The 21,354-nt window shown below is 42.4% G+C and overlaps 1 protein-coding gene across 16 annotated transcripts in view; it reads left to right on the forward strand.

Annotated features, from left to right (window-relative positions):
- Positions 1-21,354, forward strand: part of LOC147015767 (uncharacterized) — a 239,677-nt gene that overhangs the window by 85,648 nt on the left and 132,675 nt on the right. Inside the window, exon 1 of one of the 16 annotated variants that reach the window (XM_085848272.1) lies at positions 4,613-7,750. The exons of the other annotated variants lie outside the window; for them this stretch is intronic. Within the exon in view, the coding sequence (XP_085704398.1) occupies positions 7,696-7,750 (55 nt within the window). The 5' untranslated portion in view covers positions 4,613-7,695. Of the gene's footprint in view, positions 1-4,612; positions 7,751-21,354 lie in introns of those variants that run through there. 16 annotated transcript variants of the gene reach the window in all.

Consider the following 21,354-nt stretch of genomic DNA (forward strand, 5'->3'; position numbering starts at 1 on the left):
TTAAACATTCAGCCTTTTCATGTGCAGTGTCAGCTGTGCAGCTGTTTAAGGTAAGGGAGGGGATGGAGGGGGAACATACACCAGAAACAGACTTAACTCAATACCAATAGGATTTGTAGGAGGGAGACAGGTTTGAGAATTCAGACTTGAGATTAGAAATATGTTGCTTCCTGGCTCTCCTGAGGGTAGACAAACACTTGTTCCAAGCTTTGTGGAAGGAACTAAGATTGTCTTCAGTTGGATTTGCCTTCCTTTCGACGAATCCATGTTATTTCAGGGCAACTGCCTCGCCACAAGTTTCAGTGTAATATGGACGGGAGGAAGGGTATGACAACTGAAGACGAGATGAGATATATCTGTGCATGAGAGACACCAAGTTTCTTTGAAAAAATTCCCAGGATGAGCTGATGTCGGAGGAAGTGGAAATGGGAGACCAGTCCAGAAGTTTGATGACTGCTCAAAGTCTCTGCCAGTCGGCTTGAGCGAAACGCCAGATTCATCAGCACTGAGGAAGTTCTCGAATAGCTGCCAATGATGACCTCTTCAACAAGCATATGGTCAGGTGAACAGATTGGAGCAGAATAACAGACATTTGCAGGGAAATTGGTTAAAATCAAATCCAGAAGAGATGGAGCACCGTTGTCTGAGATCCGGGTCGAGAAGTTGACAGATTGAGTCAGTCCCAATGAGCCGCAAAAAATCCTTTGCTGAAGTGCCATGGCAGGTGAGAGCGGTACCCAGACCCAGCCAACTAGCATGATGACAATCGAAGTCACCACATTGAGGAAGAGAGAGTTGGGATGAGAGGATAGAAGTTGGTCCAGGTTGTCAGCGAGCGAGGTGTTAATGGAGTCATCATTGTGTGGTGGATGGTACAACACACAGATAAAGAAGAGTTGGGAGCGGAGGGGAAGTGGTAGCCAGAGGTATTCCTGGGGGTGTGGTTGTATGAGGGCAGTACATGGAGAGTGAAGAATAGAGTTTTTGATTAAGAAAGCAACTCCGCCACCAGAACGAGGCTCAGGTCTATCATACCGAAGGAGGGAGTAACCAGGGAGAGATACTAAGGAGTCAGAAACGTCTTGAAGGAGGAAAGTTTATGAAGCATATTCTATCTGATTTGTCAGTGGCAACCTGTAATGAGAGTTTTGTCAGGTTAGAGCGAAGACGCCGGATTTTTGAGGCCAACGAGAAACTGATATAAAATAGGCCGATTATGAAAAGGCCAACGAATACTCACCGATTAGCACAAGTTTTAAAGCAAAACTAAACTAGAAACACACAGTAAACATGGAGACAACAACAAAATAACAGGACAAACGCAACAAAAATCGACTAGAAAACTTATCTTTGAGAAAGTTGCCAAAGACTCCAAAGAGTGCTGCCCTCACTCAAGAACCGGAAACAGAAATTCCTAATCGGAAGAGGACATAATTTCTAATGGAAACGTCAACTCTTTTACAGATACATCATGCGTAGTATTGCATAAAGACATCATTTTAAACACAAGAGAAAGTTGTAGATACATGGAGGCATAGTTATAACTCTACATGCTTTAGAGGAGCAGTCAGCACCCAGAAAGGCACAATTTTTATGTTGAAAAGGTATGAATTATATCTTTATGTCATGATGCACCACTGCATTGAAGACAACACGAGATAATGAAAGGGGTTGATGTTACAATCTGAGTTGATGGCTCAGATTATGAGCAGGGAAAGCTAAAATCAGGCTGATTTGAAGAGAAGAATTCGCTTTGTTTTAATATATGTGAGATGATTGGGGAGAGAAGCTCATTAAGGAAACTTTGGAGGCAATTTTGCAGCAGCGCATTAGTGCGTTTTAGCACCGAAAATGTTTCTATAACGGGGATATTTAAGTGCTTTGAGCTGTTCTGACTTGCTGGAAAAAGTGATTAAAAGTTTCTTCGATGGCAGCCAGCAATGAACACACTTTGGCGAAGGTCAAGTGAAAAATGTCACAATTGCCATCACATTCTGTAAGTTTGTACTTGACAACATGGCAAAACCAGATTGGTCAAAGCAATTATCGGAACGTGCACATCGGGCATGCTTCGACAGAGAAGGGTCTGTGTGGCTAGTTTTGAATAAACCAGAACAGCAATGACATCATTTTTCTGAAGCTGCTTACATCTCCCAAGAGCATACTGGCATCTGTGTGTGTGTGTGTGTGTGTGTGTGTGTGTGTGTGTGTGTGTGTGTGTGTGTGTGTGTGTGTGTGTGTGTGTGTGTGTGTGTGTGTGTGTGTTGAACTCTGTGGTCCTGAGAAGTAAAGGGGACCAGTAAAAATCAACTCTACATGGGATTGTAGTCTACTTTCAAGAACATGTAAACTTTTTGTTTGGTGTGTGTGTGTGTGTGTGTGTGTGTGTGTTTAAGAACATACAGTAATTATGTATCAGAATTCGAAATGTCGTTTTTAAATATCACGATTTTCAGGGATTAATGAAAAACATTCTGAATTGCTGCACTGGAGGCATGTGATGGGATCGTTGTGTACGGGCATGAGAGGGGTGTTCCTCAATGTAATGTGCACAATATATGTGCAATGCAGGAATGGCACGCGATTATTCCAGAGCATTTAACTCTCGGTGCCCCAGTCAGAATGTCTGTTAATTCGAATCATTCGACATTCTGGCTGGATGCCATGACGTCAGCCTGTAACTTCATATTTGAGCACGTTTGACATAACGTTCAGTGCACTGAGGTTGTACCCCACGCAACAAGGCGTGAATAGTAGCTATGTGCTCTCAACACATTTATTCTGTAAAATACATTTACATACCAGTTCTGTTTTTTCTGGTATAATGGTTTTGTCACCAATGTCATGTCATTTGACACAGCATTTTGAGGCAGTCACCGTTGCGGTATTAAACGGTCATCCGCAAACTCTCAAGCTTTGTTGTCTTTTTACTCTCCCACACACCGGTGAACTCAAGGGGCGTAACATTTCTGGGGGCTTGTCCAGGATCTCACTATGAGAGATAAAGACACAGCCGGGGCTGCATCGGTTTATGGAGATGATGGAACCCACAACAGTAGAACTCCAACTTGATCTGTTGAGCCAGATCTATGGTTTGTCATTGGATAAATTGAAACGAGCAGCAGGGCATTTCAGAGTAACATCACCAGATGAGGATTCTCATCTGAAAATGGCCCAGGCATGACAGTTTGGCTGCCAGGTAGCTATCATTTCTTGGAAGCATGGCTATGCCACTGATGCTGTGCCCCTATACCAGTACAGTGGTACTCATTTTGCCGACCTCAGAAGGATGACAGGGTGAGTCACCCCACCTGGTGTTAATTCAACAGCCAACGGGGCTTGGTCTTCGGACCCTTAGATCCTAAGCCAGCCACCCTAACCACGAAGCCAATACCAAGCTTGCCCAGGCAATAATAATAATATCTTTAAAAGAGGAGGAAGAGAAGGAAGATGGTGGTCTGGGATACCTATGTTACATGACATCATTCCTAACGAAATTGGAGGCTGATCAAAGACATACCACAATGGAGGCCCAACATCCCCATCACCAAGCACGAGACCCAGAACATATATACAACCTGAATCCAGGCCCATTCTCGAGGAAGGACTTTAAGATTGCAGGGCAAATTGGAAATGCTAAGATCTCTGTGCCGTATATTTCCTCACTGCGACAGATTGATGAAGGGTTTTGTCAGGGTTACCCAGAGAGGGAAATGGTTAATGCAGTAATCCATGCATTCGAGCCGGGTTTGCACCTCCGGAGTTATTTAGAGGGCTGAAAGGATCTGACAATGCCTACCTGAGAAAAATCATTCGAACCCATTATGAAGAGCTGCGAGCAACAACAACTTTTCCAATTGATAGGGAATGCCTTGCAAAATGGGAAAGAAGGACCACAAGAGTTTCCAACAAGAAAGTTAGATCTTTGTCAAAAATCCCTATTCGCCTCACAGGAGGAAGACTCAAAGTTAAATTATGGTCCAGCTCTTGTCAACTCGACGTGTCTGAACCGGGGATAGGAGCAGGCATTGCTGAAGATGTGGAGCAGGGGATCATTTTGAAATTGATTCTCTGAAACCACCAGGCCAAGGGCGTGGGAGAACGGGTATGGGTCACACCAACAGGACAGGAAGTGACTGACAGTGAGAAAAAATCCCCGGTATGCATGAGTAGCAAGAAAAACTGGAATAATTCATTTCAACGCTCCAACTGCAAGGTAGTTTCTCAGTTTTCTGCATCTTGTCAACATCAACAGTGGCCCACAGAGGGAGAACGATATAATGCTTGTATGTTGCTGAATGTACAGGTGATACGGGGAGAGAGAGAGAGAGAGAGAGAGAGAGACAGAGAGAGACAGAGAGAGACACACAGAGAGAGACACACAGAGAGAGAGACACAGAGAGAGAGACACAGAGAGAGAGACACAGAGAGAGAGAGACACAGAGAGAGAGAGAGAGAGAGAGAGAGAGAGAGAGAGAGAGAGAGAGAGAGAGAGAGAGAGAGAGAGAGAGAGAGAGAGAGAGAGAGAGAGAGAGAGAGAGAGATAGATAGATAGATAGATAGATAGATAGATAGATAGATAGATAGATAGATATATATATATATATCACGATCACTTTAGATGCCTTGAAGGGTACTGTGGACCAACTCAGCCCTAAAGCGAGGCAGTCATTAATTATAATCAATTACTTGGTAACCATTGCGTTATACAGTGCTCACTGAATGATGTTGTTGTAAATGTATTGTGGGACACTGGCTTCCAGATCTGTATACTCCCTTTAACCTGACTTGAGCAGAACATGTCTGATGTTGGCATCGCTCCTATTGAAGATTTGCTGGTGGGTGACTTGACAGTTATGGCAGCTAATGGAACTCCAATACCATATGCTGGATAAGTAGCACTGGAACTTAAACTGGAACAAAAAGGGAAGAGAATGATGGTTCCATTTCTGATTACTGCTGTGAGGGGCTGAGACTCCAATCATTGGCTGTAATGTTATCGAATACTTAGAGGGCCAGACAGCAACTTTCAAAGAGTATCTGAGTAATGCAGTTCCATCTCTGACATCCAAAGAAGTGCCTGCAGTAGCAAACTTGATTAAGGCGAGCAGAAAAGCCATTGTATGCCCAGTGAATTTAGGGAAAGGGATAAACGAAGATTATGAAATGCAGAGTCCACAATGGAGCCACAGGAGACCCAGGATTGGCCGTGTTCATACCAGATAAGGATACATCCTGGCCTGAGAGACTAGACTTGAGTACAACATTGGTCCAAACACAACAAGGCTCATCTTGTACAGTGAGAATTGTCATTGACAACAATGCTCCACATGCCACATAGAACTCCCTTCGAACCAAATACTGGGGAACCTGCAGAAAATCAAGTCCGTAATGCCAGTGTAGGCATTGGTTGCAGCAAAGATGGAATTGGGGACAAGGTTGGGCACGCTGATATTCCAGCATCACAGACCACAGGGATCCCTCGAGATAAGGTGTGGGACCCACTGGTCTATTGAGATAATATGCCCTGGATGGGAAACAGAAACAATTTGTAAGGGACTTGTTAAGAGAGGAGTGTGAAGCATTCTCCTTGAACAGTAAGGACAACAGATGTGTCACAGACATGCAAATGGATATCACACTGTTCGATCATACACCAGTGCAGAAAACTTGCATGTAAATTCTGAAACCTCTCCGCCAGGAGGTGAAAGACAACCTGGAAGACAAATAAGAAATGGGTGGATCACCAAATCTACCTCGAGCCCATTGTTTGTGTTCACAAGAAGGATGATAGTCTATGCCTGTGTATTGATTTTCAGCAATTGAATACCAAAACAGTGGGAAACAGACAATCCATTCCAAGGATTGAGGAAACTTTGAACAACCTTGGTGGAAACAGGCGATTTACTCTCTGAGACCAGGGAAAAGCATACCACCAGGGCTGGATCAAGGTTCAATGCCAACATATAAACATATATGTCACCCAATGAGGGCTATATGAGTGGAAACACATCCCATTTGGTTTTGCTGGAGCTCCAGGAACATTCCAGTGTTTCATAGAGGAAACCCGAGATGATCGTAGAGACAAAGTATGTCTACCGCGAGGGGGGACTTGGAAAATTGCGGTCATTTTGGGAAGAGAATGTGCACATTGTGGTGAAGCAAATCGATGTCGATAGCCCGGTTAACCAGGTGAGACGGGAGGATGGAAGTGGAGGAGCTGGAATTCTTCATCAAAACCTACTTTCACTCTTCAACAACCTGCTGATTACACCAATTTGTTCCCTCGTCATATCTGGAAGGAAAATAACATTGCTGCAGAACAGCAATAGGGAGAGGAAGCATGGTATTGGCTTCAAGGTTTGGGTGGTGGGCTTGGGATCTTCAGGTCGTGAGTTTGAGCCCCATCAGCCATTGAAGTAACACCAGGTGTGGTTTATTCAGCCTGTCATCCTTCTGAGGTAGGCAAAACGAGTGCCAGTGTGCTTGTAATAGGGGCATTGCATTAGTGGTGCCCCCTACTCGGCAGCAATGGTGATGCACCGTTATTCATAGCAAGTTGAAAGCATGAAATTATGCCACCACAATCAGTGGAAGTATAATAAAAAATAGGGAGAGGACCCTCGGTCATCAAGTGCTGACAAGTGCAGACTCCAGGTCGGATGAGGACTCGTCGGATTTGTACTACCTCATACCTCATCAGGGCCCACTGACTCAGGAGGAACAGACTCTCGTGGAGGAGCTGGAGAGTCACAACGACCGATCCTCCACACTATTGAATTAACTTGCAGACTCTTTTAGGCCAAATGCAGAAGACGTGAAAGTGGAAGATGATTTTGGTTCCGAGGTGTTGACCAGCACCCGTGTTGTACCCGAGCCCCAACAATGCAGTGGTCATCCAAACCAAAAGCGATGACCACCACAGACCTTCACTCACAGTATGACTTTCTGGGAGAATCATGTGCAAGAGCTTATGTTGCGGCGAACCACGTGGGACCACCTGTGATGAGTGATGAGGGCATCAGTCCATATGTACCCCTGGTTAATCTCAATAATGTTTTGCCTAACACAGGCAGTTCACTAGTCCATATAATCCCACCCATCTTGTGTCTGGAGACGAAGCAGCTTCTGACTGTGTTGTCCAAGAGTACTGGAAATGGTGTGAGAATTGAACAGTGATTGTAAATTGAATCAGCATTTCCTTATTCCATGGAGACATCGGGAAGTATCGTTGTGATTGTAGGTAATGTGACTTGTCGAGCACAAAAATGAGGACTCGTATCGGTGATGTGAAATTAAAACACCATACGATGAAGCGACAGTATAGGGATGGCCACCCACCCATAGTGTTGATCCTCTGCCGGAACTGTAAATGAGGCGGGAGTTGAGGAATAAAACCCGAGGCGGTCATTACTTTACATTTGAACGCATAAAATGGCTATTGTATCCAGTGTCTGTCACTATTGTGAAGCAAATTCGTTCTTTCATAAACTCATGATGTAGTTCACAAATATACATATTATGGTATAAAGTACTTGGGTGTGAATGTTGAGAGCAACATTCGTTATAGCCCGGGAGAGTGTAGAGTCGGCATTATGGTACTGCCTCAATTTGGTATAGAGGAAGTGACGTACAGTGTTTGGCGGTTGGGTCATGTGACCGAGCATTCTGCTGCAGTCATCATTGCGGTATTAAATGGTCGTTTGCAGACTCCCAAGCTTTGTTGTCTTTGTACCCCCCACCCCTGCAGGTATGTATATTTTCCCGGTATTAACCAAAACCGATAAGAATGGCGTGCAATTATTCCTGAGCATTAACTATATTGGTGCCCTGGCCCGGAATGTCTGTTAATTTGAGTCATTTGACATTCTGGCCAGATGCCACAAGGTCAGCCTGTAACTTGATGTTCGAGCATGTTCGATATATCATTCAAGTTCAATGAGATTGTTCCCTCGGCAACGAAGTGTGAATAATAGCTATGTGCTGTCAACACATTTATCCAGTAAAATACATTTATACACCAGTACTGAGATTTATGGTATTTAAACTCTTTTGTTACCAATGTCATGTCACGTGGCTTGGAGTTCTGCTGCAGTCACCATTGCGGAATTAAATAACACATCACACCAATATCGGGTGGCCGAATATCACGACGTGATAAAATCCATTTGAATTTTTTTTCATGACCTGGTTAATTAATATTAATGCAATTTCTTTGGTAGCTGCCTTACCAAACTGCATGTATGGCCATAGACACCAAGCCACGGCCCACCAAGCAACAAATAATTCAACCTCAAGGAGTGTCGCTTAAAGGGAAGCACGTTCTTCCACATCTTTAAAAAAAACAATAAAAAAGGAAGCTCTTTCTATCCCTGTAATAAAACGCTGGAATATATATGAAGATTTGGTTTCATTAACCTCCGCGATCTTCGAAGATGGATGGAGGTTACTGTTTTCACCCCTTTCTGTTTGTTTGTTTGTTTGTTTGTTTGTTTGTTTGTGAACAGTATTACGGAAAAACTCCTCAACGGATTTCGACGAAACTTGGTGGGGCGGTTAGGTATGGTCCAAGGATCATGCCATTAAATTTTGGACTTGGTCCCCCCCCCCACAAAAAAGAAAAATTGTTAGAGAAAAAATTTTTTTTTTTCATTTCTACATCTTTTAAGTGATTTCCAACCCCCCCCCTCCCCAAAAAGAAAATTGTTGGAGAAAAAAAATTTTTTTTTTGCATTTCTACATGTTTTTAGTGATTTCCAACCCCCCCCCCAAAAAAGTTACCCCTCCCCCAAAAAAAATTGTTGGAGAAATTTTTTTTGCATTTCTACATGTTTTAAGTGATTTCCAACCCTCCCCAAAAAAAAAATTGTTACCCTCCCCTCCAAAAAGAAAATTGTTAGAGAAAATTTTTTTTTTTGCATTTCTACATGTTTTAAGTGATTTCCAACCCCCCCAAAAAAAATTGTTACCCTCCCTCCAAAAAGAAAATTGTTAGAGAATTTTTTTTTTTTTGCATTTCTGCATGTTTTAAGTGATTTCCAACCCCCCCAAAAAGAAATTGTTTCAGAAATATTTTTTTGCATTTCTACATGTTTTAAGTGATTTCCAACCCCCCCAAAAAAAATTGTTACCCACCCCCCAAAAAAGATAATTTTTTTTTTTGCATTTCTACATGCTTAAGTGATTTCCAACCCCCAACCCCCCCAAAAAAAATTGTTGGGAAAAATTTTTTTTTTTGCATTTCTACATGTTTTAAGTGATTTCCAACCCCCCCAAAAGAAAATTGTTAGAGAATTTTTTTTTTGCATTTATACATGTTTAAGTGATTTCCAACCCCCCCCCCAAAAAAAAATTGTTGGAGAAATTTTTTTTTTTGCATTTCTACATGTTTTAAGTGATTTCCAACCCCCCAAAAGAAAATTGTTAGAGAAATTTTTTTTGCATTTCTACATGTTTCAAGTGATTTCCAACCCCCCCCCAAAAAAAAAATTGTTCGAGAAAAAAAAATTTTGCAACTTTTTTTTCAACAAAATTTCGATTTCTTTTTTTTGCATTTCTACATGTTTTAAGTGATTTCCACCCCCCCCCTGCCAAAAAAATGTTTGAGAAAAGAACAAAACTCAGCACTGTTGACATCATATTTAATGAATAAGATATAAGGTTCACTTGAGTGACCCAGCAGTATTGGCGGCGGACGTTTTGCACTCTCCCGAGTGCTCCCCCTCTAGTTTCCCACTGTGTCCACCCAGACCAATCATCTCATGTTCATGCTGTCTAGGTCTTAAGGCCCCCTGGGTATTATGACTAGTACAAATTTCCACTTTTATTTTCAAGGCCACTTGCACTAGTCTAAATAAGTGAAAAAAAATAAATTATATATATATATATATATATATATATATATATATATATATATATATATATATATATATATATATATATATGTGTTTATATACTCGAGGCCTGCCGGACAGATAGCTGTCTGTGCAGAGCTGAATGCCACCTTCTCTAATGCTGGATACGATTTTGTGTCTGCCTTGATGTCCTCTCATCATCCGTTTTTTTCACGAACAAATCTCTGTTGGCCTTCTCTGCTTTGTGCTCAAAAATGCATTTTAAATCAGTCACAGACAAACGTGCTCTTCTTGTTGCCTTATTTTCTCGGTTTCTTCTTCATCCTGCTTCCTTTTGTTCCTCTATCTCAAGAAGTTGCCCTTTTCACATTCGAAATGCGCCTTCTGATTCATTTTGCGTTTTCCGTCAATACGTGGTCTGAAGAAAGAAAAGATCGACAAATTTTTCATGTTTTTTATTCCTGGGTAGTAAGTATTATTTTCTAATTGCTAATGCCTCAACAGTATAGAAAATGGCTATTATCCCCCTCAAACTTTGCTTTTGTGACCAGGAGATTGCTTTTTGAGACAAAAATACCTCAACGACTTGATCAGAGATCTTGGTCTCACCAAGTCCAATGCCGAGCCTCTGACGGTGAGGTTCAAGCAGTGGAACTTGTTGGAAGAAAGTGTGCAAGTCGCAGATCAGAGGAATCACCACCAAGCTTTTTCCAGCTTCTTCACCAGTGAAGATGGACTCTGCTTCTGCCACAATGTGACAGACCAGTCTGTTTGAGGCGATCAGAATTGCCTGTAACCCAAACGAGTGGCGCCTCTTCATTGACAGCTCATCCAGGAGTCTCAAAGCCGTGCTGCTCCATAATGGGAACAAGTACCCCTCTCTTCCCCTGGCTCACTCGGTGCACCTCAATGAGGATTACAACAGCATCAAGACCTTACTGAACGCCTTGAAGTACGATGAGTACGGCTGGGAGGTCATCGGAGACTTCAAAATGGTGGCATTCATGATGGGTCTCCAAGGCGGTTGGACCAAGTATCCCTGCTATCTTTGCCTTTGGGACAGCAGGGACACCAAAGCGCACTACCACAGGCTGGATACTGACCATAGCAGACCGAGTTCTCCGTGGGAAGGAGTAACGTCAAATGGGAGCCACTGGTGGATCACAGGAAGGTGCTGATTCCACCACTGCACACCAAGTTGGGCCTTATGAATCAATTTGTCACGACTCTGGATAAGGAATCGGCAGCCTTCAAGTACATTCAAGACTTCTTCCCTCAGCTGTCTGAGGAAACGGTCAAAGCCGTGTCTTCATCGGACCACAGATAAAGAAGATCATGGAGTGCAAAGAATTTCCCAAGAATCTCAATAGGGTGGAGAAAGCGGCTTGGAACAGCTTTGTCGCAGTGGTTTGGGGCCTCCTGGGCAATCACAAGGCCGAAAACTATGTGGAGCTGGTTGAGACTCTGGTGAAGAACTATGACACCATGGGCTGCAGGATGTCCCTCAAAGTCCATATCCTTGAATCTCATCTTAATAAATTCAAGGATAACATGGGAGCGTACTCGGAGGAGCAAGGCGAGCGCTTCCACCAGGATATACTGGACTTTGAACGCGCTACCAAAGGCAGTATAACCAGAACATGATGGAAGACTACATTGGGGGCTGATTCGTGAAAGTGGTTTAGTGTATAATCGTAAATCTCGAAAAACTACTCACTTCTAAATCTTTTGTGGTCATTTTTGTATAAATTTAGTATAAATCCATGTTAATTTTGATTCATATGTTGTTTTTTTTCTGACTTTGTGCGAACGAAAAGACACAAATTCGCCCGTTTTCTCATTGAAAATAGGTTAATTTCAAAAAAACATCTCCTGGTCACAAAAGCAAAGTTTGAGGGGAATAATAGCCATTTTCCATACTTTAGAGGCATAAGCAATTAGGAAATAACACTTACTACCCGGGAACAAAAATTGTGTTGCATAGTGTTGTGACTCAAACAACCACATAACACATAAAGTTAATCAAAGTAGGTTTCAAAAACTTTCAAAGCATGAACACATCAGTTCGGCACGGTGGTCGTCTCCAACATTCACAATTCAATTTAAAAATTTGTTTTGTAATCCTGCAGGCATCAAGGAGGGCATCAGGCCCATCATGATCTGGCCTTCGGACAAGCCTTGGGTAGTCCAGTAGAATTACACTATAACCTGAAACAAATTGCAATAGTTTTTTTTATTGCTGGATCTTGTTCAGAGGGTCACTCTGAATGTCCCAATATAAAATGGGACAAAATAGGACCACCGGAAATGCCCTAATTTGCATAAATTCAAAATGGCCGCCATTGAGCACTTGGGGGCTGATATCTCCTAAACGGTGCGTTTTAGACCCCATAAATGTATTATTAGCAGATAGGAAAGTGACCCCAAGGAATCCAAATATGTCGTCAAAATTTGTATATGACGTCATATATGTCAGAAATGACTTCATTGATGACGTCATTGAAAATAATTTATGTTAAATTTATGTTTTCCTCAATGTTTTTGTAGGAAGTACATGTATGACGTTCTTTGGAAATATCCTAGTCTGAAATATGTACCATGAGCTATGCCTTGTACATTAACAAATTCAAATTCAAATGTATACCTCCACAGAGTCTGTCCTATACATGTCCTGGCTTATTCACGTGATGAGGTTTTACTTAGTCTGAATCAATATCGGTGGCAACATCCCCCTTATTAGTGCATAATGTCCCTTTGCATCCCGTGCATGATGGTGAACACTCTAAGCCATTTTTCCGACAGCTGCAACGTTGGGTGTCACAATCACCCTTGCATTGGCACCAGATTATTTTCAACAGATATTCCGGTGCAGGAAGCAAATCCATCGTGCTTGGCTGCATTCGACCATCTCACAAATGCCACCCCCAATCCGTTGGATTCAGTTCTTCTTTCCCCATCCAAATCTGGGCTTGATAGTAAACCCTCTGTGAGTGATATCTTGCTGTGTTGGATGTTGGAGGTAACGTCTGTACTTGGACACTGCGAGCACTGGTAGCCACCTTTTCCGAGAACTTCCTGGCTCTCAGGTCATCCAGGCTTTCTTCCATCTTTCTACCACATAGAAAGACAAGAGTGCTCTCTCCTGCCTTATCTACGTCCTCTACCCCCAACCCTTCTTGAGCCAACTTTAGAATTTGCGACTTAAACTCGTGATGATTTTGGGATTTCTTCACAGGTGCTCCTTTCCCTATCCCAAATATCCTGGATGTTGTGTCACATCCAGCAATGGCATGGATCACTGGCAAGAGACTACACAATTCTTTCCCCAACTGCTTCTTGAGGCAAACAATGTCCCAGACTCTCCTCTTCACCTCCTTCTCCCCACACTTGCATTCTAACCTGAAGACGAGTCCTTTGCAATCATCACCACAATAGAAACACAACAGTGCAAGAAGATCTGTATCTTCTCCTATTAGTTGCGTACAAGCAGACGTTGAACACCTTACAGCCGTTTTCACAATCAAGACATCAGCATCACCATCTGCGCTTAGGGTCTTGATGCCGTTTTCTCCCATCTTCTGTAACGGAGTGGAATTTGCTTCCCTGTTCTGATGTTTACACTACAAACTATGTGGTAAATGGCATCTGCCGTGTGAAGGTCAATGCAAGATTCCAAACGTCCCCGAACGTTCTCTGCCAAAGGATCGTTTGAGGGCCTTTGGTCGTATGCTTTAAAGATAGACCTCTGGAAGTCCCACGTTCGAACAGGGTAAGAAATCATCAGAGTTGGTGTCTGCTGACATCCCACAAAGGAAGCAGTGTTCCAAAAACTTAAATATGGGTTCAATAGAACAGCGACTTGGCGGCTCTGGCTCCTCCTGAAACTTTCGTTTTTAACGAAAACTGTATGGATTTCTTGTTGCAAAAGTCTAGTCTGCATTCAGAGTGGAACTTCTGCCCCACCATCACGTTGATGGCAACTCCTCTTGATTTTGCAGCTTCCCTCACACTATGGGCACCCTTCTCTGTCAAAGTAAACGTTTGTCGGCCATCATCAAGCTGTTTCTCGCACATGGCACACTTTGTGTCATCCATGGTGTAGATGTCACCCTGTGGATGGAAAATTAGTTTTTAGGATATTGTCAAAGCTATGCTAAATTCCACGAAAATCAGTCAAGTAGTTTACCTAATGCTATGCGCGTACATACAACGTCTAATACCCCACACAAACAATCTGAACCAAACACCATATACACAGTACACTCTACAGCAGTCACTACACAAAGCATACAAAATGAAATCTGTCATGCCCACAGTGCAAAAATAGCCGCATAAATCTGATGTATTGTACAGATACACTCATGATCACCTGAACAAAGAGTCACCTGGCCGTTGAGTCCTTTTACCTTAGGTGAAATATGCTGGTGTAGGTTACCCTGATTGGGGGGGGGGGGGTTGTTGTGTTCCATGTTGTGTTGCATAGTTTATTTGTCAATCCCGATCTATACTATATGATAAGGGAAAATAAACTCATTTGAATTTGATTTGAATTTGTTTGACACCTATGACGTCATATATGATGCCTATGACGTCATATACAAATTTTGACGACATATTTGGATTCCTTGGGGTCACTTTCCTATCTGCTAATAATACATTTATGGGGTCTAAAATGCACCGTTTAGGAGATATCAGCCCCCCAAGTGCTCAATGGTGGCCATTTTGAATTTATGCAAATTAGAGCACTTCCGGTGGTCCTATTTTGTCCTATTTTATATTCAGACATTCAGAGTGACCCCCTGAACAAGATCCAGCAATAAAAACAACTATTGCAATTTGTTTCAGGTTCAGCCATTCTGGGGCTAAATCTACTGGATTAGGGGGTCACTTGCCAGCTTTGCTTGGGGGAATTACCAACATCCTTGGTGTCCTCCTCTCTATACAACTGTGAATGAACTTTGCCGATAAGTCATTAATTTGTGATATGTTGCACATGATTTTTTTGTCCACCTCATTGAAGAAAAACAGCCGCCCCCTTTACTGCTACTACTGTATAAGGATGTGGATCATAGGTGGTACTCAGCTTATTCTGTTTTGGTTGTTGTAGAAGAACTGCATCACCTACAATCCTACATGTATGTTGTGGGTTGAAGCATGCGGCATGGCATCCGTGTTTTGTTTGTTGTGTAGTACGATAATTTAGCAGAAATGTGAAGAGTCCCTGACATCAATTCCTGTGATCGATGCATGTTGTGCAAAAAGGCTTACCTGGAATGCAGGGAAAAAACGAACTTTCTCTGAGTTGGCTTGAGGCCAATAAAGCATAGTTTTGTGATGTTTGATTCCATGAATGCTGTAAAACTATTTGAACTCAAAACTGATAAACCAGGTTCCATTATCTGATAAATTTTAATGTGGCAAGCCAAAGGTGGATTAAACAGTTGTTCGGCCTTGAATGAAGCACTGAGTGGAGATGGATGATAGGATCATTGCTTGTGGCCATTGGGAACATTCATCGACTGTGCCGAGGATGTATTTGCCGGTGAGAAAAGGACTACATACACTACCGGTCAAAGGTTTTAGAACATCCCCATTTTTCAGTTTTTACTGAAGTTTAAGCAGTTAAAGTCCAGTAAATAACCTGAAATGGTACAAAGCCAAGCGGTAAACTGCCAGAGGATAAAAAAGAAGTTTAGGTTTCTAAAAACTGAAAAATAATGTAAATTTCAGTTGTTAAAAAAGGCCCTTTTCAGGGAACAAGTAAGGGTCAGCAACTGCAGCTGTTCTGCAGCAATGGAAGTAAATTAAGCCTTGAAAGTTGATGAAAACAATTCTTACAGGTGTCCCAACTTTTGTTGATTAGTTACAAACCCTCTGTCTGTATAAAAGCAGTGTTGGAACAGACTGTGTTGCTCCACCCTCTGAAGCATTATTTGGACAATATTGTATTGCAGGAAGTAGTGTATTGCTTTCATAATGGCAAGAAAAAGACAATTAACAAAGGAAGACAGACAGACCATTATCTATCCATATATGTTACTAAAACTCTCATCTTGTATGTATGTATGTATGTATGTATGTATGTATGTATGTATGTATGTATGTATTCCTGAAATACAGACAAAGCTGTAAATGATAGCGCAAAAATTTTAGGGCCACCTTACTTACCATTCTCCTGTGGTGTGCAGTATCAAGTTTCGCTCAAATCGGGCAATGAAAAAAATTATGAAAAAATCAACTCCCGATTTAGTCAAGTTCTCTTCAGGAGAATTTGATCAATGCAAACAACCTCAGCTGTATAGTTCGCTGGAGCTATGTTTTTTTTTCTTGAAATGATTTTTTTCATCAACCGCTGTCACAACGGGAACCCAACAGGTTCATGAGTCGCCTAGTATATTACTAAAACTCTCATCTTGTATGTATGTATGTTTGTATGTATGTTTGTATGTTCCCAAAATACAGACAAAATGGTACACGATAGCCCAAAAATTTTAGGGCCACCTTACTCACCATTCTCCTGTGGTGTGCAGTATCAAGTTTCGCTCAAATCGGGCAATGAAAAAAATTATTAAAAAATTAATTCCCAATTTAGTCAAGTACTCTTTGGGAGAATTTAATCAATGCAAAAAACCTCAGCGGTATAGTTCGCTGGAGCTATCTTTTTTTTTTCTTGAAGTGATTCATATAAAAATCTCAAAAATTTATGATGGACAAAGAAAGATTTATTTTTAAGCATAAAATAAACCGCCATTTTGATCTAATACTTCCGTGTTCATTAATCTATCTATAATTCCAGCAATGTGTGTGTGTGTGTGTGTGTGTGTGTGTGTGTGTGTGTGTGTGTGTGTGTGTGTGTGTGTGTGTGTGTGTGTGTGTGTGTCTGTGACTGTGACTGTGACTGTGACTGTGACTGTGACTGTGACTGTGACTGTGACCGCTGTTTCTCGACAACCACTGGTCCGATCTCATTGAAACTTGCCAGGTATATTGCTGGGGACCTGAGTATGTGCCTTTTTAAGGTTTGATATTAAATGGACAAGTGGTTCCCCAGTTATGGCCATTTATTTACCAACAGGACACGTTGCTGCGAAGGCGTGGCCGATGGGGAAAGGGCGCCTTAGTTAACAATGACAGGACATGTTGCTTGGCATTTTTCACCCACAGTATCTATCTTCTATCTATCTATAATTCCAGCAATCTGTTTGTTTTGCCTTTCAAAAGGTTTGAAATTAATCGGACAAGTGGTTCTCAAGTTATGGCCAAGTTAGAGCGCGTTCCCCATTATGGGTTACAACGTACGGACTTCTGGATAGTGATGACTTACTGTATTCTAATAATTTCTCGATTTCTTATGCGCATTTATAGATAAACACAATGCCCCAATCCAGTCGTCGTTAACAAGAGCGAAGGAACGGCCTGTGTGTTTGTTTGAAAGATTTGTTGTTTTTTTGCACGTACGGCCACGCATGTACGGGCACGCGAAAGCGAAGGAACGGCCTGTGTGGCTGTTGTTTCTGGCACGCGGTTTGAAAGTTTGTTTTTTTTTTGCACGTACGGCCACGCACGTATGGCCATGCACGTATGGGCGTGCAAGAGTAAAAGAACGGCCTGTGTGGTTGTTGTTTCTGGCACGCAGTTTGAAAGTTAATTTTTTTTTCCACGCACGTATGGCCACGCACATACGGCCACGTACGTACGGGCACGCGAGAGCGAAGGAACGGCCTGTGTGTTTGTTTGAAAGATTTGTTGTTTTTTTTTTGCACGTACGGCCACGCATGTACGGGCACGCGAAAGCGAAGGAACGGCCTGTGTGGCTGTTGTTTCTGGCACGCGGTTTGAAAGTTTTTTTTTTTTTTGCACGTACGGCCATGCACGTATGGGCACGCGAAAGCGAAGGAACGGCCTGTGTGGTTGTTGTTTCTGGCATGCGGTTTGAATTATTTTATTTTATTTCTTGCACGTACGGCCACGCACGTATGGCCATGCACGTATGGGCACGCGAAAGAGAAGGAACGGCCTGTGTGGTTGTTGTTTCTGGCATGCGGTTTGAATTATTTTATTTTATTTCTTGCACGTACGGCCACGCATGTACGGGCACGTGAAAGCGAAGGAACGGCCTGTGTGGCTGTTGTTTCTGGCACGCGGTTTGAAAGTTTTTTTTTTTTTTGCACGTACGGCCACGCACGTATGGCCATGCACGTATGGGCGTGCAAGAGTAAAAGAACGGCCTGTGTGGTTGTTGTTTCTGGCACGCAGTTTGAAAGTTAATTTTTTTTTCCACGCACGTATGGCCACGCACATATGGCCACGCACGTATAATAACCTCAGCGGTATAGTTCGCTGGAGTTATCTTTTTTTTCCCCAACCACTGTCACAATGGGAACCCAACGGGTTCACGGGTCATCTGGTAACCCTTAAAAGTGTAGGTCTTTCATTGAGAGAAATTGCAAAGAAGCCAAGGTGTCAGTGAGTACAGTTTCCTACACCATCAAAAGGCAATTGGAAACTGGAGGAAACTCTGACAGGAAGAGGTCTGGCAGAACCAAAGCCACAACACAATCAGAAGACAAGTTTCTGAGAGTCAACAGCTTGCGTGATAGTCGGCTCACAGAACAGCAGCTTCAATCACAGCTTAACACTGGTCGAAGTAAGGAAGTCTCATTTTCAACTGTGAAGAGAAGGCTTCGAGCTGCAGGTTTGACAGGTCGAGTGGCAGTAAGAAAGCCATTGCTCAGATGGCAAAATAAGAAAAAGAGGCTTGCCTGGGCCATGAAGCACCACCAGGGGACTACTGAAAACTGGAAGAAGGTCTTATGGATGGATTAATCAAAACTTGACATCTTCGGTTCATCACGCAGGGTTTTTGTACGCCGTTGAGTAGGTGAAAGGATGCTTCCTCAGTGTGTGACACCAACTGTCAAACATGGAGGAGGAAGCGTGATGATCTGGGGCTCTTTTGCTGGATCTAGAGTCGGTGACTCGCACAGAGAGACTGGAACCCTAAACCAAAAGGGCTACCACAGCATTTTGCAGCGCCATGCAATCCCCTCTGGTCTACGCCTAGTTGGTCAGGGGTTCATCCTACAGCAAGATAACGGCCCAAAACATACCTCCAGCTATGTCAGACCTACCTTGGAAGAAAAGAACAAGACGGTAGGCTTCAAATCATGGAATGGCCTCCAGACTTGAACCCCATCGAGCTGGTTTGGGATGAACTGGACAGAAGGGTAAAAGCAAAGCAAACTACAAGTGCAACACATTTGTGGGAACTTCTGCAACAGTGTTGGGAGTAACTTTCCGAACAACATTTGATTTTGATTGTCGAAAGAATGTCACGAGTACGTTCGGCTGTTATATCTGCAAAAGGGGCCTACTTTGATGAGTCAAACATTTAGATTAAATTTTGTTCAACAAAACGATTCCATGATTTATTTTTGATCTGCAATTGTTTATTTGTTCTATGCTTTAATTTCAGAGTCCATTGAAACATTAAACTGCTTAAATTTCAGTAAAAACTGGAAAAATGGGGGTGTTCTAAAACTTTAGACCAGTAGTGTAGGTCAACGTCAAAGTCAACATCACATTTCAAAGTAGGCCTCCATAGCCAGTCGCTGACTGGGCATCCTCCGTTGTACAAAGGCCTTCCTTGGCACACCTGAACTCCTATCCACCTGCAAGGCCTTCATCCACAGCTTGATGGAGTACTGCTTTCCCCTCTGGGGAGACTCTCCTGCCTCACATTGCTCAGATTGATGCTGTGGAAACCAAGGCCTCAAGATTATTGGAATCTCCATGATGAAACTGAGTCTATAATGGGTCTATCACTACGCCATCACAGAGAGGTTGCTGGTCTCTCTGTCTTCTACCGCTTCCTTTCTGGTCTTGCACTCGCTGCTGTTTCCGTGCTTTGTCAACCCCCCCCCCCACTCTTCCCCCAAAATCCAGAATCATTGTTCATATCCACTCATTTTTTCCTCTTTTCTCCCACCATTGGAACCAACTTCCACATTCTCTTCAATTTTATTCTTCCTTTCAGGTCCTCAAGTTAATATGTCATTCGTATGTCCATGGAAGTAGGGAGTCTACTCCAGAATTAGCCCCCCCCCCCCAAAATGTTGGGTTTCCAATAACATGCTGCTCAATGAATGGGGTAGGTTGGTAGGAATTTTTTGGATGTGGGGATTTTTTAATTCTCTGGGATGTGTTTAAATGGAAACAGTATTCTACATCTTTCCAACTCGTATGTGTATGTTGGTAGTTCAAAATATATAAAATCATGAACTTTAACATGTCCATCATGGGATACAAAATTAGGGGTAAAACAGTATTGTGTACACAAGTCAGAGGATTAAATGACATCAATTTAGTATCTCTGCAAGGTTTCCTTGAAACAGTGAAGCTGGTCTTAGTAGTGATAAAGACAGCACATCATCAACACGGCCCAACAGAACATATGAAGACATTGAAGAATACAGTACTAATCTCCCATTGATCGTCCCTGAAAATCTTGTATGTTCAGATATTATACCCTTTCCAATTGACAAAAATCTGAGATTACACCCGTTGGGGGCATCCATGAAGTATATACTCTTCACAATAAAAAAAAAAAACTTTAACCTGCCCCCAACTAATACACTTTAAATTTATTCTGCATAATCTGGCAACAAAGCAATTGTTATATACCCCCCCCCCCGACCCATACCCCCTTTTCTGACCAAGCTGTTAGTTATATAACCAAGTTATAAAATTTTCTGACCCCTTAACTGAAATAAACATCCATTGATTCTCTGTGTTGAGACCACAGCAGTCAACAATGGCACAGAGTAATGCCATGCACAATGGACATAAAATGGCTGCCCGGAAGTTGACCTTCACAAAAAAAAAATTGGGGTCGGCAGGAATTATTGGGGTAGGTCAGGTTACCGGAAACTCAACATTTTTTTTTTTTAGGTCCTAGTGCATGGCGTAAAGTGCGTGTTAATCCTGCGATTAAAAAAGAAGTGCAATTGCATTTTCGTTAAGCAAAAAAATTTAGCAACTGCACCAAGATTGCATCCTATAAACTGATCTATTCATCATGCTCTCGACATTCATGGTTCTAACCCCACACGCTGGTCCTTGTGAGACTAACGCTTGGGCGAACCCTCCAGGTCCCTGCAGTGTTCCGTTCATGAGGGATTAATTTATCCCGTTTGTCTAACTATCCTCTCTACCTGTACCTGCAATGTGCTATCTCGATCCTTACACATCATTTCAACACATTTCACAATCTCCTCCTTAATCTTTATTACCCGTTCCCCTGCCTCTATTTGTTTCTTCTTTACTTTATTAATTTGATCCTTGACCACAATTATCTCTCGCTTTGCTCCCTTCAGTTCTCCTTCTCAAATTACTTTTATGGCTTCCCAGTGTTCTTTCATTTTTCGTGCTTTTATCTATAGTTGCTCATTGTTCTATCGTTCTTTGGTTTCTATCGTTCGACCCATTTCTTCTAGCGTTT

Source organism: Eptatretus burgeri, chromosome 12 (genome assembly GCF_056783735.1).
Source record: "Eptatretus burgeri isolate ZD-2024b chromosome 12, Ebu_testis_v1, whole genome shotgun sequence".
NCBI classification, from domain to species: Eukaryota; Metazoa; Chordata; class Myxini; order Myxiniformes; family Myxinidae; genus Eptatretus; species Eptatretus burgeri.